General features: G+C 41.0%; 1 protein-coding gene across 1 annotated transcript in view; it reads right to left on the reverse strand.

Moving 5' to 3' along the window:
* Positions 1 to 15,747, reverse strand: part of LOC309654418 (uncharacterized protein) — a gene marked incomplete at its 5' end in the record, with an annotated part of 886,940 nt that extends 871,193 nt beyond the window's left edge. Inside the window, 2 exons of the mRNA XM_082448342.1 lie at positions 15,129 to 15,542; positions 15,630 to 15,747. Of these exons, the coding sequence (XP_082304468.1) occupies positions 15,129 to 15,542; positions 15,630 to 15,747 (532 nt within the window). The remainder of the gene's footprint in view (positions 1 to 15,128; positions 15,543 to 15,629) is intronic.
* Between the last annotated feature and the right edge of the window lie 6,707 nt (positions 15,748 to 22,454).

The following is a 22,454-nucleotide window of genomic DNA, read 5'->3' on the forward strand; positions in this document are numbered from 1 at the left end:
ACATGTCTTTTCTGTCTGAGAAATACACACATTTTATCCAGTTTGATATAAATAAAACACTCAAAAATGCATATGCCTGTGTTGAAACCATCATTCTATCATTTCTTTTCCAGATAAGTATAGTCTCTACACTGGTTTTGTGGATCACATGCCATACTCTTTTCTTGTAGTTACAAATAAGGTAGAGAAAGTTACTTTGTAAATATATATATATTAGTGGATAATTGAAGACAGTCTTCTATAATTAAAACCAGTTCTCTTAACTTGCTGTTTTCTTCTTGGGTCACATTATGAACTCTTCCCATGGCCACATGGCATGTGTACTTTTAATTTCAGGGACTGCTGCCATTCCAGGATGTGGCCATAGATTTCTCTCAAGAGGAGTGACAATGCCTGGACCAAGATCAATGGGAATTCTACAGGGGTGTGATGTTAGAGAAGTATAGGAACCTGCTCTCCTTGGGTGAGGATACCTTCCTTCCAGAATTCCTTTTCCAACCACAGGGTTTAGAGTCCTTCATTTGTAGAATGTCTCCTGGAATCTTCTGCTTCCTACAATAGGGTTTCAGATTGCAATGTTTCAGGAAAGACTGGGAGTTTGTGGGTATAATTTATCTTATTCTTTTAAAATCGCAGCCTCCCTTTTAATATACTTTGTAACTGCTTGGGATGTGTCTATATGAACTGTGTATTATATGCTTCTGTTATAGTCCTTACAATATTTTTTTGTCTTATTTTCTGTAACAATTTTCCATGGATTCTTTGGGCTTAAGGTATATTAAAAGGGAGACTGCGATTCTGGGACTTCCCTGGTGATGCAGTGGTTAGGATTTCGCCTGCCAATGCAGGGGACCCTGTTCGATCCCCGGTCTGGGAATTTCCCACGTGCCACGGAGCAACTAAGCCAGTGGGCCACAACTACTGAGCCTGCGTGCCACAAGTACTGAAGCCGGTGTGCCTTGAGCCCGTGCGCCATTTATTTTTTGGAGAATAAAACTGCCTCTGAGTGATTAAAATCTAGACCAGCTAGTCAAAATGCTTTATCACCTGTTCTTCTAAACCACTGATCAACGGAACAAGTTTTACTAGGGATAACAGAGTAATTGTATTCTGGAGTTCATATCAGCAATATGTTTTATGACCTTGATGCTGGATCACGACATTTCAATGGTATAACTGCTATTAATTGTCTGTTTGTTCAACGATTAAAGTCTCACGTGATCTGAGTTCAGACTGGAGTCATCCTGGTTGGTTTCTGTCTATTGCAGATTTCTTCCAGTATGAAAGGACAAGAGCAATACGGCTTACTTTACAAAATGTCTTCAAACTAAATGATGATATAATCTACATTCAGTTAATTTATACATACCCTACTGTAGAACAGGGTTTGTTACGGTGGCAGAGCCCGGTAATTAGGTAAAACTGAAACATTTATCTGCAGTGGTTCAAGTTCTCTTCCTAAGAATATATTTATAATCAACATTCTTTCACAAAGTACCCAATTTAATTCACCATAGCATTCCTCATATTAACTAAATGGAGAATCCTAGGCTATATACAAATCCAGAAAGGGCCAAAAGTCATCAGCCCCTATGGATTATTACAACCCATTACTGAGACATTCAAATTATTTATTAAAGAACCACCATGACCATCAACATCATCAATTTATATATTATTGCCCCAATGCTAGCCTTAACCCTGGCTCTCACAACATGAATTCCTCTTCCCATATCTTATCCACTAATTGATATAAATGTAGGCATACTATTTATATTAGCCATATCAAGCCTAGCCATTTATTCCATCCTCTGATCTGGTTGAGCTTCAGATTCAAAATACTCACTCACTGGAGCTCTACGGACAGTAGCACAGACAATCTCATATGAAGTCTTGCTGGCAGTTATTCTATTCTCAGTCCTAATGCTAAATGGATCATTTACACTTTCAACAGTAATTATTACACAAGAACACCTATGACTAATTTTCTCCTGACCCCTACCCAGAATTTGATTATCTCCGCAGTAGCAGAAATCCAATGAAGCCCCACTTGATTTAACAGAAGTAGAATCAAAACCTGTCTATGTCTTCAATGTAGAAAATGTAGCAGGCCCATTCACCCCGTCCTTCCTAGAGAATATGTCAATTTCCTTATAATAAACATTTCCACAACATTCTATTTTTAGGAGCATTCGACAATCCCTACGTGCCAGAATTATATACAGCCCAAGTCATCATTAAAACACATCTAACAATCTCCTTTCGATGAATTCGAGCATCCTACCCACAATTTTGATATGATCAACGTATACATCTCTTATAAAAAATCTTTTTACTACTAACATTAGCCCTATGTATATGAGAGTTTTCACTACCTGTCATCATACCAGGCAACCCACAGCAAACTTAAGAAATATGTTTGACTAAAGAGTTACTTTGATAAAGTAAATGATAGAGGTTTAAATGCGCTTATTCCTGGAATTGAACTTATTTCTAAGAATTTTACATTCTCCATGCTACCACATTACACCACAATGCTATATAGTAAGGTTCTCTAAGAAAGCTTCAAGGCCCATACCCCCAAAATATTGTTGTATATCCTTCCTGTACTAATAAACTCTCATTGTTTTTTACTATCATTCTACTGACCATTATTTCAGGAAATATAATTGTAGTAACAAGCTCACACTGGTTAATGGTATCCCCATTCTAATAAAAAACATGAACCCATAAGCTACAGAAGCATCCAACAAATATTTTCTAAAACAATCCACCACATCAATACTACTTATAATGGCTATTATCATTAATCTAATATACTCTGGTCAAAGAACACAATGGATTACAAAAATCTTTAATCCAGCAGCATCCACTATCATGACAATCGTCCTTGTCACAAAAGTAGGACATTCCCCATTTCACTTCTGAGTGCCCGAAGTAACTCAAGGCATTCCATGAACAGCAGGCCTGATGCTATCAACATGACAAAATTGCACCCCTATCAGTTTTATACCACATGTCACCATCCATCAACCTAAACATACTGTTAATCATAGTGATATTATAAATCATAGTTGGACGCTGAGGCAGACTTAGCCATACTCACCTGGAAAAAATTACAGCCTCCTCATCAGTTGCCCATATAGGATGAATAACAGCTATTATAATGTATATTCCAAGTATAACAATCCTAAACATACTAATTTATATCATAACAACACTATCTTCTTCCTATTTATACCCAGATCATGTACTACAAGGGTATCATTATCACACACATGAGATAAAACACCTCCCATCAGGATCCTTATCCTCAGCATTATAGTGTCATTAGGAGGTCGCCCACCATTATCAGGGTTTTGACCCAAATGAATAATTATCCAAGAGATAACAAAAATGATAACATCATTCTACCAACACTAATAGCCATCACAGCAGTCCTCAGCATATACTTCTACTTGCAGCTAACATAACCCACATCACTAACTATATTCCCTTCATTAAACAACACAAAAGTACAACAATTTGAACATACAAAACAAATAACTTTCCTATCATTACTCATCATAATAGCCACACGATTACTACCCATAACACCCATCCTATCAGTGCTGGACTAGGAATTTAGGTTAGCTTAGACCAAGAGCTTTCAAAACCCTAAACAAGTACAATTTACTTAATTTCTAAAAATAAGGACTGCAGGACTTTCTCCTATATCAATTGAATGCAAAGCAAACACTGTAATTAAGCCAAATCCTTACGAGATTGATGAGTTTTAACCCCAGGAAATTTTAGTTAACAGGCAAATCCTCTAGTCAACTGGCTTCAATCTACTTCTCCTCCCTTTGAGAAAGAAAAAAGAAGAAAAAAAAAGGCAGGAAAATCACCGGCAGAATTGAAGCTGCTTCTCTCAAGTTACAATTCAATCTGTTGATTCACCACAGGGTTTGCCAGAAAGAGGGCTCAATCTCTGTCTTTAGATTTACAGTCGAATGCTAGCTCAGTCATTTTACCTCTGTTCATACACTGCTGATTATTTTCAACAAATCACAAAGATATCGGCATTTTATCTTTACTATTTGGTGCTTGAGCTGGAGTAGCAGGCAGCGCCTTAAGTATATTAATCCTGGCTGACCTATGCTAACCTGGAGCGCTACTTGGAGATGCCCAAATCTGTAAGGTAGTCATAACAGTCCCTGCACTTGTAATAATTTTCTTTATAGTTGTACCCATTATGATTTCAGGATTTGAAAACTGACTTGGGCCACTAATAACTGGGGCACCTGAGGTAGCATTTCCCCCAGTACATCATATAAACTTTTGACTACTTCCCCCATCATTCTTACTCTTACTCATATCACCAATAGTAGAAGCTGGTTCTGGTACAAGTGGAACCCTATATTCAGCTCTAGCCTGCAATCTGGCCCATGAAGGAGCCTCTGTCGATCTAACCATTTTCTCCTTACATTTAGCAGGTGTCTCTTCAATTCTTGGTGCTATTACTTTTATTACTATAGTCTTTAATACAAAACTATCAGTCATATCCCAATACCAAACACCAGTATTTGTTTAATCTTTCCCAACTATAGCCATATTACTATAATTACCACTCTCAGTCTGAGCAGCCAGAATTGCCATATTGTTAAGAGACAGAAATCTAAACACTACTTTCTTTGACCCTGCAGGAGGAGACTGAATCCTATACCAACACCTATTCTGACTCTTTGGTCACCCTGAAGTCTGTATTCATGGCCTACCAGGCTTTGTTATAATCTCACATATCATTACATACTATTTAGGACAAAAAGTGCCTTTCAGCTATTTGGGACTAGTATGAGTCACGTCCACTGGCTTTTTAGGATTTCTCTTGTGGGCCCATCATATGTTTACCATAGGGATAGCTGTCGACTCAGGAGCATACTTTGCATCAGCTACCGTAATTACTTCTATCCCTACAGGAGTAAAAGTATCTAGCTGATTAGCAACTCTTTATTTAAGTTTTCTTTCTCGTTTCTTTTTTTTTTTGGCTGCGTTGGGTCTTGGTTGCTGCACGTGGGCTTTCTCTGGTTGCGGTGCACGGCCTTTTCATTGCAGTGGCTTCTCTTGTTGCAGAGCACGGCCTCTAGGCGCGTGGGCTTCAGTAGTTGTGGCTTGCAGGCTCTAGAGGGCAGCTCAGTAGTTGTGGTGCATGGGCTTTTTGCTCCGCGCCATGCGGAATCTTCCCAGACGAGGGCTCGAACCCATGTCCCCTGCATTGGCAGGCGAATTCATAACCACTGCGTCACCAGGGAAGTCCCTGGTTAGCAACTGTTCACGGAGGTAATATTATATGACCTCCCACTATACTATGAGTTTTAGGCTTTAGTTTTTCTTTTTACAGTAGGTGGTTTGACAGGAATCATCTTAGCCAACTCATCCCCAGACATTGTCCTCCAGGATACATACTATGTAGTAGCACACTTCCGTGACCTAATGTCCATGGGAGCAGTCTTCACTATTATAGGAGGCTTCCTACACTGATTCCCACTATTCTCAGGTTATACAGTTAACTCAGCATGAGCAAAAATTCACTTCACAAGTATATTTGTAGTAGTAAATATGACTTCCTGCAGCACTTTCTTGGCCTCTCAGGGATGTCACTACGTTAGTCTGAGTACCCTGAGGCACACACAACATGAAATATTTTATCTTTAGGCTCATTCATCTCCGTAGCAGCAGTAATGCTAATAATCTTCATACTTTGAAAAGCATTTGCATCTAAACAAGAAGTCTTAGCAGTGGAAATTGCTACTCCTAACCTAGAATGGTTACACGAATGCCCTCCACCATATCCTATGTTTCAAGATCCTACCTATGTAAATGTGAAATAAGGAAGGACTCAAGTCCTTTTCAACCAGTTTCAAGCCAACACCATAACAATTATGTCTTTCTCAATAAATGAGATAAAAGTAAAAAGTGATGTAGCTTTGTCAAAGTTAAATCATAGGCTAAAATCCTGTATATTACTAAGGCATATCACTTTCATCTAGGCTCTCAAGATACAACATCACCGATTATGGAAGAACTTTTACATTTTCATCATCACACATTAATAGTGATTTTTAAAATAAGTTCTCTAGTCCTCTATATCATTTCACTAATATTGACATCTAAACTAACTCACTTGCATACAATAGATGCACAGGTAGAGAAAATGTGAACAATTTACTAGCCATTATTGTAATCTTAATTGCCCTATCATCATTGTGAATCCTTTACATGACACATGAAATCAATAACTCTTCCCAAACCATAAAAAACTATGGGTCAGTAATGATACTGAAGCTACAAATACACAGATTATGAAGATTTAAATGTTGACTCCTCTGTAATCCCCACATCAGAGCTAAAACCAGGAGAATAATGACTAATAGAAGTCAACAACCGAGTAGTTAGAGATAGTCATTGAATATTAGTTTCATCTGAAATTGTTGTACACTCCTGAGTTGTTCCTTCTCAGGCCTAAAAAGAGCTATCCCAGGATGCCTAACTTAAAGAATCCTAATACCAACAGGACCAGGCCTATGTTGTGGACAAGAGAACTCGTTTTCCTGAGTTCAAAGACAGGACAGAGGGATATGGCTGAGATATGGGGTGAATCTGGAGCCCATGGGGATGCACTCTCCAAGCTCCAGGATAGGAATGGGGCCTCTAGGGTCCCAGGCCACCCACCACACCCTCCCGAGCACGATCTGGACAACATTCCCTGTCAGTGATGAGGCAGCCCTAATACTGGTCATGCCCCGATGTTGTGTCCTATGTGGGCCCCATGCTCTTGGGACCACATCCCACACTCTGCAGGTCCATGCTACAGGGTCCTTCGTGCCTCAGGAGTACAGACCACACAACAAGCAGTTCCCTCCCCAACCAGCAGGAGGAGGGGAGGAGAGCAGGGGCACCAGGGAAATCTCACTCAGACAACAACACCCCAGGGGTGCCAGCGGGGACAGTGATGATGCAGATGAGGCACAGACCAAGAGATGGGACCAGAGGACCCAAAAGGCAGCTGGTCAGGTCCTGGCTCATCTGCACCCAGGACACCTTTGTCCCTCATACACCCCCTTCCTCATACACCCTCTCCTTAAATGCAGATTCTTCAGATGCAAACAGGCAGAGCTTCAGACTGAAAGTCAGCTCTTCCAAAATGACCCATCAGCAAACACTGCAGGATTCCACTCCCTGTGCTTTGTGGCTGCTTCCCACTAGCTATTTATTTTACATTTGGTAGTATATATATGTCCATGCCACTCTCTCACTTCATCCCAGATTACCCTTCCCCCTCCCTGTGTCCTCAAGTCCATTCTCTATGGCTGAGTCTTTATTCCTGTCCTGCCCCTAGGTTCTTCATAACCATTTTTTTCTTTTTTTTTTAGATTCCATATATATGTGTTAGCATACGGTATTTGTTTTTCTCTTTCTGACTTACTTCACTCTGTATGACAGTCTCTAGGTCAATCCCCCTCACTACAAATAACTCAATTTCATTTCTTTTTATGGCTGAGTAATATTCCATTGTATATATGTGCCACAGCTTTATCCATTCATCTGTCGATCCTGCCAACACTTTTACTTTACTCAATTGAGACCAATGTCAGACTTGTAAGGTAATAAATTTACGATGTTTTGAGTCACTCAATTTGTGGTAATTCGTATGAAAGCAATAAAAAAACAAATACAGAGGTCCTACAAGAGCCAGGCTATATATTTATATTTAAGTATTTCTAAAATGAATTTAACCCTGTGATTGACAGCAGCAGCAGCTTCCAAGGGATCCCACCACACACCTGAGGCGAAAGCAGCCTAATAAAGAAGCAGTGACAGCAGCAGGTCACTGCCCCACACTTGGGGTAGAGGGGGATTTGATCTACTGTAGCAGCAGCATAGCCTGAATGGGAATGCATCCTCCTGTGGCACTAGTCCCATCAGCATTAGTCTAATCTGCTAGCATCTGCTGTGCCAACAGGCCCAACGTATACAAACCCTCCAACTCAGTAGCATTAAGTGAGCCAGGCTCAGTGTTTCCTGAAACTCATATCCAATGGCACTGGAAAGCCCAGATATCACCTACTGTTATGCAAACATAAAAAAAAATAACAGAAGACTGGCAACTTCAGAAAGAAAAGGGGAACAATGGAATGGGTGAAAACAAGTGGGATAAATATAAGAGACTATCATTAGCCTCATGAGTTTCTTAAATTCCCTCTGATGGTCAAAGCAAAAATTATGACACCATCTGATGTGGTTCTCAATGTATATAAAGGAAATACTACAGAAAATCATACTTTAAAACTGGGGACTATTAAGAGACCTAAATGGAAGTAAAATTTTGAAACTTCACTTGAAGTAATAAACCACTGATTCCAGTAGGCTATGATAAGTGACATATGTATAGTGTAATGCCAAAAGCAACCACTAAGAAAACTATACAAACAGTATCCACAAACGATTATAAATAAATTAGATTAAAATGGACTTATTAAAAAATGTTTAAGTAACCCACAAGAAGGCAAAATAAGAGAAACACAGGATTGAGAAACTGAGGTAAAAGACAAAACAAAAAATAAAATGGTAAACTGCGGTGGGGTGGGGATGGTGGTGTGCTGAATTGGGCGATTGGGATTGACATGTATACACTGATGTGTATAAAATTGATGCCTAATAAGAACCTGCAGTATAAAAAAACAAACAAACAAAACAACTAATACTAAACTTTCATTGGGTTATTTGTATGGAAATATGTTAATATAAATGTTTCAGACATTACATGAAATTTCTAAAAATCTTATATTTGTATTTGTATTGAAATATGTATGGAAATATGTTAATATAAATGTTTCAGACATTACATGAAATTTCTAAAAATCTTATATGTTCTGGTATAATGTTATAAGTAATAATCCTAGTTATTACTTTAAAATGTATATCTCAGAAATAACTAATTTTCTTGTCAACTGCATTATTATGAACTTTCATCAAATCTTTAACTGTGGTCATTTTTAAGTCTTTTCTCATTTACAGACAGTTCTGGGTGTACTCTGATGCTTTGGCAAATATGTTCCTATAAAAGGGTTTCATCTTCAAGAAATTCATGGAAAAGACTCTGACAAGTACAGGTTTCTGGTAACTGACTGTACTACTGAACTGAATGAATAAGCATTTTCAGAACTCTAATGAAAAACTGATGAACTCATAAAAGTGCTAACAAAAGATCAAGATGAAAAAAAATTTAATTACATGGGACTGAGTGAACTGATGAGGATGAGTATAATTTTTGTGACTTTCCGTCTGAATTAAAAAAAAATCTCACAAGGACTCAGAGGCAAAGAATATACAAATCAATTTTCACTGCAAAGTAAAGGAGCTGTTACAGTGGAGGATTACTGGACTGAATGTCAATATTATGACATAGCATGAGTGTGTTTCATGTTTGGTAATTGCAATCATTGTTGCTTTTGTTGTGGTCATCCATGTAGAATGCTTGTTGTCAGTCTATTTATCTCTTGTAAAAATAAAATACAGTGTGTGTGTGTGTGAAAAAAATAAAATAAAAAATAAACATAAAAAAAATAAAATGCTAGACCTCATCTTTAACATAGCAATCGTTACATTAACTGTAAATGATCTAAATAGCCAAGTCAAAGACAGACATTGGAAGAGTAGATGAAAAAATCACAAGCATGATCCAACTATATACTGTCTATAAGAAGCTTACTTTAAACATCATGATATTGGTAGTTCAGAGTAAAAGGATGAAAAAGGTATATCATGTGAACATTCATCAGAAAAAGCAGAAATGGCTATATTAATATCAGATAAAGTAGATTTCAGAGCAAAGGAAATTATTAGGGGCAAAGAGGGTCATTACATAAAGATAACAGGAATAATCCACCTAGATGACCTAGTGATACTAAATGCGTGTGCACCAAACAACAGAACTTCAAAACACATGAAGCAAACACTGAAAAAGGTAAAAGGAGAAAATTTCAAATCCACAATTATTATTTGAGACTTCAACACAGCAATTTATAGAACTCCCAGAGAGAAAAATCAGCAAGGGTATGGAAGAACTGAAAACATCATCAATCAACAGGATATAACTGACATTTAAAGAACACACTCAATAAAAGCAGAATACATATTCAAGTGTCCATGGAACATTCACTCATATACCATACACTGGGTGATAAAAAAACATTAGCAGATTTAAAAGAATTAAAATCAGAGAGAGTATGTTCTCTAGCCATAATGGAACCAGACTAGAAATCAATAACAGAAAGACAACAGGAAAATCTTCAATCACATGAAAACTAAACATCACAATTCCAAATAACTCATGGGTAAAAAGTCAAGGAAAAAATTTTAAATGCATAGAATAAAAGAAAATGGAGATATAACAGATCAACGTTTGTGGAATGAAGTGAAAGCAATGCTGAAAGGCAAGTTTATAGCACTAAATTGGGAAAGAAAATATTTCAAAGAAATAGTCTAATTTTCTATATTAAAATAGTAAAAACGGAAGAGGAAAAAACACTAAACAAGCAGAAAGAAGGAAATAATAAAGATGAAACAAAAATCCATGAAACTAAAAACAGGAAAATGGGGGGGGGGAGGAAATCAATGAAACAAAAGGCTGGTTCTTCAAAATAAACAATCTAATCAAGAAAGATGTAGCAAGACTGATAAAGATAAAAAGAGAGATGGCACAAATCACAGATATCAGAAATGCAACCAGGGATACCATGACATATCCTGCAGGTTAATAAGGGACACGTTATTATGAACAAGTCTACACTATAAATTCAAAACTGTGGATGAAATGGACCAATGCGTCTACACCCAAAATTACCAAAACTCAGCCAAGATGAAAGAGACAATCTCAATTTTCCTGTAACTATGAGAAACACTGATTTTTCATTTAAAAACTCCCAAAAGAAATATTCAGGCTTAGATGTTTCACTTTTACCCAAGACTTAAAGCATTAACACCAATTTTACATGACTTGATAAGAAACGGAAGTAGAGGGAACAGTTCCTAATTAATTTTATGAAGCCAGTATTACCTTGATACCAAAACCAGACTGGGACAGTATAGAAAGAAGAAAACTACAGCCCAGTATTTTTTATGAAATTGGCTGTAAAAATCCTCAGCCAAATATTAGCAAATTAAATCCAGAAATATATAAAAAGAATAATATACCATGACCAAGCGGTATTTATTCCAGTTATGCAAAGTTGGTTAAATATTTGAAAATCAAACAATGTAATCTACCATATCCAACAGATTAAGGGGGAAAAGTCATGTGATCCTAATCATTAATGCAGAGAAAGCATTTGATAAAATCCAATCCCATTCATGATTTTAAAAAAAGAAGAAAAAAAACTCCAAGCAAACTAGGAATAGAAAAGGAACATACTGAAACTCATAAAGATGATCTACAAACAACCTATACCGACATTATATTTAACTGTGAAAGACTGAACGCTTTCTCTGTAAGATCAGAAACAAGGCACCGATATCTGCTCTCACCACTTTTATTAAATATATTACTGGAGGTTCTAGTAAGAAAATAAAGCAAAAATAAATAAATAGATAAATTTAACAGTTAAATTTTTAAAAAGTTTATTTAAAAGATGAAAGAACTATTCCTACTATGTTGAATAGGAAGGAATATATCCTACTGAATGTTGAATAGTAATATATCCTATTATATTGAATAAGGAAAACTAAAACTGTCTATATCTGAAGATGAGATGATAATCTAAATGGAGAAAATACCAAGGAATCCACAAAAAGCTTGAGAAATAATATTCGTTTGTAAATGTTTTAGAGTACAAGATCCACACAATTTTATCAAATTACATATTAATAACAAATGTGTAGAAGCTTAAATAAAAATATGTGATGCCATTTACAACTGACCTAAATAAATACTTAAATAGAAGCCCAATAAGACATTTATAGGACCTCTATACTGAAAATTACAAAATGCTGATGAAGAAAATTTTAAAAGTCCCAAACAAATAGGGAGACATACCTTGTTCATGGATTAGAAAACACAACATAATAAAGATGTCAATTCTCCCCAAGTTAACAGGCTTAACACAATTACTCTTAAAATGCCCTCAAGGTTTTTGTGGATATAGACAAGCTTATTCTAAGATTTATATGGTAGGAAGAGGCTGAAGAATAGCTAAAACAATTTGTAAAGGAAGATTAAAATGGGAGGAATTAATCTACCCAATTTCAAGATTTCGCCATAATGATGGAGGGTAGATACACAGATCAATGGAATGGAACAGAGAACCCAGAAATAGACCGACACAAATACATTTAACTTGGTTTTGACAGCAGTGCAAAAGCTATCAGGGAAGAATAGACTTTTCAAAAAATGGTACTGAAACAGTTGGACATCCCTCGACAAAAACAAACAAACAAACAATGAACCTTAACCTAAACCTTACACATCTTACACAAAAATTAAATCAAAGTGGATCATAATCTTAAATGTAAAAGCAGGACAGTTTTAGAAAAAAAAAATAGGAGAAAATCTTTGGCATCTAGAACTAGGTGAATAATTCTTAGACTTGACACCGAAAGTATGATCAATAAAAGCAAAAACTGATAAATTGGATCTCATCAAAATAAGTTAAAAATGCTTCATAGAAGATCCTTTTAAGTGGATGAAAACTCAAATTACACAGTGGGAAAACATATTTGAAAACCCCATAGGAGACAAATGACTTGTATCTATAATATACAAAGAACTCTCCAAACAACTTAAAAAAATCCAACTAGAAAATAGTCAGAAGACAGGAACAGACATTTCATGGAAGAGAATATACACATGGCAAAGAAGCACATGAAAAGATGTTCAACATCGTTAGCCGTCAGGGAAATGCAAATTAAGACCATAATGAGATATCAGAGAATAACTAAAATTAAAGTATAGTGACAACATCAAATGCTAGCGAGTACGTAGAAAAATTATATCACATCACTGGTGGGAAAATAAAATGGTTTAGCCACTCTGAGAAACAGCTTGACAGTCTCTTTTAATCCTAAAAGTAGATTCACCCTACAATGCAGTAATTGTACTCTTGAGCATTTATCCAAAAGAAACAAAAACTTAATGAAGTTCCCACAGAAACTTACACATAAATGTTCATAGCAGTTTTATTTCTAATAGCCGAAAACTGGCAACTACCCAAATGTCTTTCAATGGGTGAATGTTGAAACAAATTGTGATAAAATCTTATGATAGAATACTACCGAGCAACAACAAGGAACAAATTATTAATATATGCAAAAATTGAAATGAACTTCAAGGGAATGATGCCGAGGGAAAATTTTTTAAAAGCCAATCTCCGAAGATTAAGTAATTCATGATTATGTTTACATATTATTCTTAAAATAACAAAACTGTGGAGATGGAGAACAGATTAGAAGTTGCCAAGGGTTAGAGATGGGGGTAGAAGGTACAGCAGGGGAACTTCGTGAGGTTTTTGTGGTCCCAGTACAAATAATACAGCAATCTTGGTTTTAATCCCTAAAGATTTTTTAAAGCAATTCCTAATAAGAGGTGTCCAGATATTTAGCAATGGCAGCAGATTAGAGGTATAGCTCCCCAACATGACAACTTCGAAAGAGATCTATACTATCAATACTAATTTAATGCATATGTTAATTTTTAAAAGGCCAGTCACAATACTTAAATGGTACATATCTTAACGATATTACTCCGGGTATCCAGCTATACCAGATGGACTAGCAGGAGTTTCTGTACATTCAATCTTATTTAAGACAGTAAATCTTATAATAAGACAGTTAAAAAAAGAAAAAGAAAAAAAACAAACCTCAACTACAGTTGGATATTCTCACAGCAAGATGAGGTGAAAATACGTAGCAGCGGTTCAAAAGCTTAAGCAGTGGCACCTAAATTTGGCTGCACATTAGAATCCTCTGAAGCACTTTTTAAAAACCCTCACACCGACGGTTGGTCATGCTAGACCAATACAATCATTTTAACTCTCCTCAGACGATGCCAATGTCTAGCCAGAACCGAGAACCAGCGGACTAAGCAGAAGGGGATGTTTCTACAAAGATCTCTTAACAATAAGTCCTCTCACCCAATCAAGATTTACCTCCCCGCAAAGGGGTAAAGGAGGCTAGATGTTGTCCATACTTGCTTAGCTTTAATTAGCACTTGTGACTTGCCCAAAACCTAGATCATGTTTCCCCTAAATTTCATGTTATTCCCTAAGTTTTTCAAACCCAAGGCTAAGGGGTTTGCCAGGATGAGATTTTAAGTGCTCACACAGGGGAAGTCCCTGGCAAACCAGGACAGCGGTCACTCTACATTGCAATGTAAAGCATCCAAAATAACCCTGCCACTGCTCCCAGATACTACTAGTCTGTGCCAACCAGTGGAGAAAAGGCATTCTCCATTACTACCATGGCAAATGCTACTGTACTTACCTTGGCTAGTCCCTATCTTTTCCAGGCGCCACTCCCCTTCACCTGCTGGTGGATGCTTTGGCCAGCTGACAATGCAGATATTTTCAAACTTTAAGGTGAATAAAAATCATCTGGAGGGTCTGTTGTAACAGAGATCACTGAGCCCCACCAGAGTTGCTGATTCCATAGGGCTGGGACCGGGCCCTAAAACTTGAATATCTAACACATTATCAGGGGATGCTGGGAAAGCTGGGCAGGTAATGGTAAAGCTGGCCAGGAAAAAGAAACCCGACGTGTCAGATCATAAAGTACGGAAGGGCAAGCCCGCCAGCAGTTCAGGCCGGTGGGGGGGGACCGGGGTCCCCAGCCCTACAGGGCCAACGGCAGACCGGCTCGGGCGACCCTCGGAAGCGCGGGGTCCCCGCGGCCGAGTCTGTGCCCCCGGCCGGCCCCGGCTCCCCTCTGCCCACCCTGCGCACGGGGGCTGGAAACGGCCGCGGAGAAGCAGGCAGGGCGGGAAGGGGGGCTCCAAAGAGGGTCTGGCGACTCGAGTCGCTCCGTTTCTCGGTGGGCTCAGCGCGCGCCCTGGGGGAAGAGAGGTGGAGGTCCAGGAAGAGGGGACGGGCGGCACTCACGTAGACCAGCAGCAGCCATGGGTAGACGGCGGGCTCGGCCACCACGGGCGACTCCAGCCTCAGCTTCTCCCCCACGTTTTCGCGCGCGGCCCCCGCACCAGGCTAGTCTGGCGGTTGGGGGAGGGGCGGGGCGCCGCCGGCGGGGGCGGGACAGGCGGGCGGGCGGGAGGCTGAGGGGAGGGAGCCTGGCCTGGGCCTCAGCCGGCGCCGCCGCCGCGCCGCCGCCGCCGCCGCCGCCGCCGCCGCCGCCGGCGGCCTGCTCCCGTCCGGCCCCCGGCTCCCTCTTTGTGGTCACAGGCCCGGGGCCTCCAGCGCTGCTGCCAACTGGGGCCGGCGTGAGGCAAGCACAATGAGCCGGGGGCCAGCTGAACCACTCACTCGCAGCGAGCGCCTCCCGCCCCGTGGACCCGCCCCCTCGCACGCACGCACGCACGTACGAACGCACGCACGCACGTACGCACGCAAGCACGCACGCACGTCTTCAGCTGCCCCCGGCCACACCCACCGGCCCGAAGTGGAGACCCGGGGAGACCCCTCGGGGCCTGGGGTGGCGGGTTCGACTCCCGCCCTTGACGTACCGTGACACCTCCCCCCCAATAATAAGACTATAATTCCTCATTAAATATGGCAGCCGGAATCCTGGCTTCTGTTCACAAAAATGCTGTGTATTTAGCCTATGCTAGGCACCAGACCTGGACGCTCAGTACTGGCAAAAAAGGAAATGCCCTGCCCTCATGGCGCTGCCATTTTAATTGGAATAGTAGTGACAATGGTCAAGGGAGAAAATAAAGTGTCATCGCCACGGGGATGGTTAATCTCATGTGCGCACTGCGTGGGGCCCCGGCAACCACAAACATTATTCCAGATGTGGCCAGGAAGGTATTTTTCAGAAGAGATGAACACTGAAATTGGACCACTTTGCATAAAGGAGATTGTCAATGCCGTGGCGTGGGTGGGCCTCGTCCATCAGTTGAAGGACTGGAGAGAAAAATGAGGTTCCGTAGAAAGAGGGAACTGTTCCTCCAATGGCCTTGGCACATCAGCTCTTCCCTGTGTCTCCAGCCCAGAGTCCTGCCCTGACTTGCCTGCCTCACGGTCACATGAGTCAACTCCTTAAAACAAAACTATATATGTAAAAATACTGAATATATACAAGCCTATTAATTTGTATATGTGTGTATACATATTATATATATGTATACACATATGTTTATATGTGCGTGCGTTTGTAGTATATGTGTAAGTACTATATACAGTATACATACAAGCCTATATATTTGTGTGTATATATTGTATACATGTATGTATGTGTATATATATATATAGTATACATATTATAAATGTGAACATGCTGTATATATACACACACCCATATATTGATTTATGGGTGTGTGTATATAGACAGTGTATGTACACTGTATGTATGTATGTATACAGTGTATATTTATATATAGGTGTGTATATCTGTTGTATACCTGCATGTGTATATGTTTCTAGGTATTATATGTATATATGAATATACTATTATATACACACTTGCGTATGAATTTATATGTGTATGTCCATGCGCATATTTACATATAGGTGTGTGTGTGTGTATACATTGTATATATGTATGTGTATATATCTTATATATATGATATATGTATGTATATATACGATGAATTTCTATATACAGTACATATATATTTTTATGCTATATGCTTTTATATGTAGGTGTATATGTGTGTCTATATGTATGTACGTGTATGTATTGCATATATTATATGTGTATGTATGTATACTGTCTATATGCACACCTAAATATCTTTGTATGTGTGTATATATGTATGATATATATGTACCTAGGTGTGTATATTGCATATGTTATACGTATGTGTACATACTGTATATATACAAACTATGCATTTTATATGTGTGTATGTATAGTGTATATGTATGTGTGTATTGTATATATTATGTGTATATGTGTGTATACATACTGTATATATACAAACTGCATTTTATGTGTGTATATATGTATGTGTTTATTGTATATACTATATGTGTATATGTGTGTACGCATACTGCATATGTACACAGCTGTATATTTTTGTATGCTTGTACATATGTACGTGTGTGTGTATATACACACACACCCCGTATGGATTCTGTTTGTCTGGAGAACCCTCACTGATACGGACACTTATGACAATTGAGTACCTGCTCTTTGCCAGCCAGGGAGCCAAAGGCTTGTCTTTCGGGGTCTCCCTTAAGTGTCACAAGTCCCAGGAGGGAAGGTGACGCTGCTCCTACCAGTTGAGGTGCCTCAGGATCAGTTAGGTGGACAGGGCAGGGGGCTGGAGCCTGGTGGAGCCCAGGTGGAGTTCTAGCAGCAGTACAGCCTAGCAGTCCCACTTCCCCGGGTGCTTCTCACAAAGACGCCGAGGGAGAGTCGGGATCTGAAGGAGGGGATGAGGAAGCTTCCGTGGGTCCGCAAGCCCAGACCAAGGCTGACTCGTCAAGAGTGTTAGAGGTCAGGACTGTGGTTACCCTGGGGGTGGGCTTACACAGAGCCATTCATATTCTGAAAAAGTATCCATTCTGCTCTTGTTTGTATGGTTACCCCCCTCCCCCAAATCTTTTAAAAACAGATTCTCTTGGTTGCTGGGAACACACATGGGGAAGTTGTGTGTGAGGGGGTATGATCCAGGGGACAGGGAGGATAAGCCCCCCACTCGTAGGGCCAGGAGTGGCTCAGCTTTGTGAGCTGAGGATGGCCCACGAGGTCCCAGAGAGAAGGGTCCCTGCTCCGTCCCTGCTCTGTGCACCCCATTCCCAGCCTGAGAAGCCCAGAGCCAACCCCCCCACCCCCCCGCTGCAACACACACACACCAGGGAGGAGAGCCAGTCACCGTGGCTCCCAGGCTCCGGCTCCAAGGCTCCCGGCACTAGGAGCTATTTTCAGCTTTCATGCCCTAGGACACGGCCAGAGCTATTGTCTCAGGAAACTCTCTGTCTGTCTCTCACCCGGCCTCCCTCCCTTCCTCCCTCCCTCCTCCGCTTCTCCCCCTCCAGCTCCACCTGTCCTCCCCTCCACCCTGCATTTCTACACAGGATGGCTCACAGACAGCTGCTCCCTGTGCCCACCTGCCACCATTCCATGGATGTCAAAGCAAGCCCTGGGGACTTCCCTGGAGGTCCAGTGATTAAGACTCCGAGCTTCCACTGCAGGGGACGCGGGTTCGATCACTGGTCAGGGAAATAAGATCCCACATGCCGCACGGCACGGCCAAAAAAAATGGATAAATAAAGTTATAGTGATGAAACAGCCCTAGTGGTGCAAGGATGGGACGTATAGCTCTATGGTATAGAATAAAGGTCCAGAAACAGATATATGAGAACTTGATATGATAGAAAGTAGGGAAATTAAGGAGTTTTCAATAAATGGCATTAGGACAATTGCATATCCATGTGGGAAAAAGTAAATTAGAAAATAAAAAAAAGCAAGCCCTGGTCAGGTGTGACCTTGGGCCCAGGGCCATTGGCACATGTTGTCATGTGGGACGTTCTTCCTTAGACTCCTCCCTCCCTCCTGTGTCACTGTCACTTCCTCCAGAACCTTCCTGGACTCCACTCCACAAGCCCGGGGTGTGCCCTCACCCGCCCTGGATCACCAGAATTCCAATCCCGGCCCACCCTTCCCTGCCAGGTAGAGAACTGTGCATGGTCAATAAGACCGTAGAGGTCATTGGCCATTGCTATTGCAGCTGGAATTGTTACTGTGTTTAGATAGGGTGACCAACACCCGCCCCCAGTTTGCCCAGGACTGCTCAGGTTTGAGCGCTGGAATTCTGGGGAAACCCTCAGTCCCAGGGGACCCCAGAAGGCTGGTCAGCCTATTTAGGACAGATCTTTCACTTGATCTCCCAACCCCCGAGAGCCAGAAAGGGAATCTCCCCCCTCCTTCCATTGTAACCTTCATTCATTCATCCACTTATCCCTGTATTCAACTCCTTTATTCAGCAAGTATTTATGAAGCATCTACTACAGAGCAGACACTATTCTAGGTGCTGGGGACATAACAGCATCCCTGTCCTCAAAGAGCTCACGTTCTAGCGAGGGCAGCAAACAGTAAACTGAGAAGGTGTGATTTATTACTTGGGGATGATGTCTCGGAGACCACTGCAGGGCAAGGGAGGTGGGAGAGGAAAGGGGCAGTTCTAAATTCAGGCGCTGACGGGATTGGGGCAGACCTTGCCCTGGGCCAGGCTGGTTGCTTCAACACAGCTGTCCTCGCCCAGAGCCATCCTGCCCCCGCCTCACCCAGTTCTTCCGTGATGTGTGTGGAAAATCTGTGGTTGTCACAACTGGGGGGGAGGGGACCCTGGAATCAAATGGGTGCGGCCAGGGATGCTGCTAAACCCCACACAGTGACCAGGAGAGGCCCTCAGCAGAGGATGACCCGCTCCGAATAAACCCAGTGCCATGGGGGATACCCTGCACTAATATTATTCAGACCCGCTGGTGCCCCCAGATTCCTGCACAGGCAGGGACTCTAACCGGGTCACCTCTGTATCCCGAGGTGACCTAGAGTGGGGCAGCCAGGAGGGCTGAGATGAGTATCGGGGGTGGGTGAAATGACAAATTTCTGTGCCCACTGTCCCCGCCGCACCCCAGGGGCGATGGCCTCTATCTCCTCCCTGTGCAGGTAGCTTTTCCCTGAGCCATTTCTTCTTGTCAAGGTCCCTGTCGCAGGTTGGGTTCCCCGAAGATGACGTTGAGAGCAAGGATTGGAGTGCAGGTGGTTGATGTGAGGCGTGCAGGAACAGATACAGCTGCCATAGGGTCCCACAATTCCACTCCTGGGCATAGATCCGGAGAAAACTCTAATTCAAAACTATACATACACCCCTGGGATTTCCCTGGTTGCCCAGTGGTTAAGACTCCGCGCTTTCAGTGCAGGGGGCATGGGTTCCATTTCTGGTCAGGGAACTAAGATCTCACATGCCGTGTGACAATAAAAGAAGAAAGAAAAAAGAAAGAAAGAGAGAAAGAGAGAGAGAAAAAAAGGAAGAAAGAGAGAAAGAGAGAGAGAGAAAGAAAAGAAGAGAGGAAGAAAGAAGGAAGAAAGAAAGAAAAGATACACGCACCCCAATGTTCATTGCAGCACTATTTACAGTAGCCAAGACATGGAAGCTACCTAAATGTCCACTGATGGATGAATGGATAAAGAAGATGTGGTACATATATACAATGGAATATTATTCAGCCATAAAAAGAATGAAATAATGCTATTTGCAGCAACGTGGATGGACCTAGAGATGATCATACTAAGTGAAGTAAGTCAGAAGAGAAAGACAAATATCATATGATCTCACTTATATGTGAAATCTAAAATACGACACAAATGAACTCGTCCACAAAACAAAAACAGACTCACAGACATAGAGAACAGACTTGTGGTTGCCAAGGGGGAGAAACAGTGAGGGAGGGTTGGATTGGGAGTTTGGGGTTAGCAGATGCAAACTATTAAATATAGGATGGATAAACTACAACGTCCTACTGTCTAGCACAGGGAACTATATTCAGTATCCTGTGATAAGCCATAACGGAAAAGAAAAAAGTTTTATTTATAGGTTCCATCCCTAACTGAGCTGGCCCATCCCCTCCCATGGTTCTAAGTGCAGCCCGAGGCTGCAGACTTCCCACCGTGGTCTTCAGCTCCAGAGCAAGCCACCTGCAAACCACCCACATCTTCCCAGGGGCTGGCAACTCTCCTTTGCTACTGATGCCAAGACACATCCAGATAGCAAAAATGTGACCATGAAAAGAAACTCAGGCATGTTCAAATCAGGGAAATAACATTCTTAGCTCTGTTCAGTACTCGCTTAATTTTAGAGCTTAGAGTTACAAAAAAGTTGCAAAGATCTGTACAGAGTGTACAGAGTGCCGTGGACCCTGACCCAGTACCCCTATTTCCAACTCGTTAGTACCTTAGTACGACATGTTTATCCAACTAAGGAACCAAGATGGATACATTGTTATTAACTAAAGTCCAAACTTTATTAGCATTTCCCTAGTGTTCCCCTAACATCCTTTTTCTGTCCCAGTCTCCTCTGGGCTGTGACATTTCTCAGACGTCGCTGGGTTTTGATACCTTGAAAGTTTTGAGGAGGACTGGTCAGGTATTTTGTCCCTCAATTTGTTTGTCTGTTTGTTTTCGGATGTTTTCTTATGGTTGGTCTGGAGTTATGGGGTTTGGGGCGGAAGACCCAGACAGAGATAAAAATGCCATTTTCCTCAGGTCACATCAAGGATACACACCATCAACGGGACTTATGACAAACGATTTTACCCTTGATCACCTGGCCAGTATCGTCTTTTTTTTCTTGCTGCGTTGGGTCGTCGTTGCGTGTGGGCTTCTGTAGTTGTGGCACGGGGGCTCAGTAGTTCTGGCTCCCAGGATCTAGAGTGCAGGCTCAGTAGTTGTGGCCCACGGGCTTAGTTGATCTGCAGCACCTGGGATCTTCCCGGACCAGGGCTTGAACCTGTGTCCCCTGCATTGGCAGGCGGATTCTTTTCTTTTCTTTTTTTCTTTTGCAACCAAAACTTTAATCCCAAGGATTCTCACAAAACATATTACAAATGACAGCATGAAAAAAAAAAATTGCACAGTAACTCAAAGTTCAGCTCTACAATATACTCTTAATCTGGCAGGACATTGGTATCTTGATAATCTCAAATTTCCAAAGAATATTACAAAGAGCTATGTATTCATGTACAGCAAACACAGAGGGGACGTATGACCTAACTCAAAGGTAAACTAACTTCCTTGAAACTTCTTAGATTTTAAACTCCCTGGACAACCTCTTGTCCAGTGTGAAGACTAGTGGAATTTTTAAACCTCTAATCTAGGGTAAGGGTGCGGCTTTCATTTTTACCTGCTGGCTTGGATTCACAGCACCTTTTAAAGACTGCTTGCTTAACTACAGCTGCATACCATATCCCAGCTACAGAAAGTCTTTTCAATGTTTGCCAGTGTTGTTTCCATAATAGTAAACATCACACTTTAGGTGGGCAGGAGTTAGAGTTTCATTATCAGTCTAGGCAAGACCAAAAATTCAAAGCAAATTCAATTTTGCTTAAGGGAACATTGTAAGGTAACAATTCTTCATATTACATGCCTCATAGGATCCATTTCAAACCATAGAGAATGACACCTTTATGTGTCACTGTCCCAAGAGACAAACAAGTGTGAACAACTAAAACATTTAAAAAGTGCACCAAGCTTCGGAAGTCTCAAACAAAACTTGAATATTCTGTACATACTCCTGCCAAATGAAG

Source organism: Balaenoptera physalus (genome assembly GCF_965194825.1).
Source record: "Balaenoptera physalus genome assembly, chromosome: 1".
In the NCBI taxonomy this organism is placed as follows: Eukaryota; Metazoa; Chordata; class Mammalia; order Artiodactyla; family Balaenopteridae; genus Balaenoptera; species Balaenoptera physalus.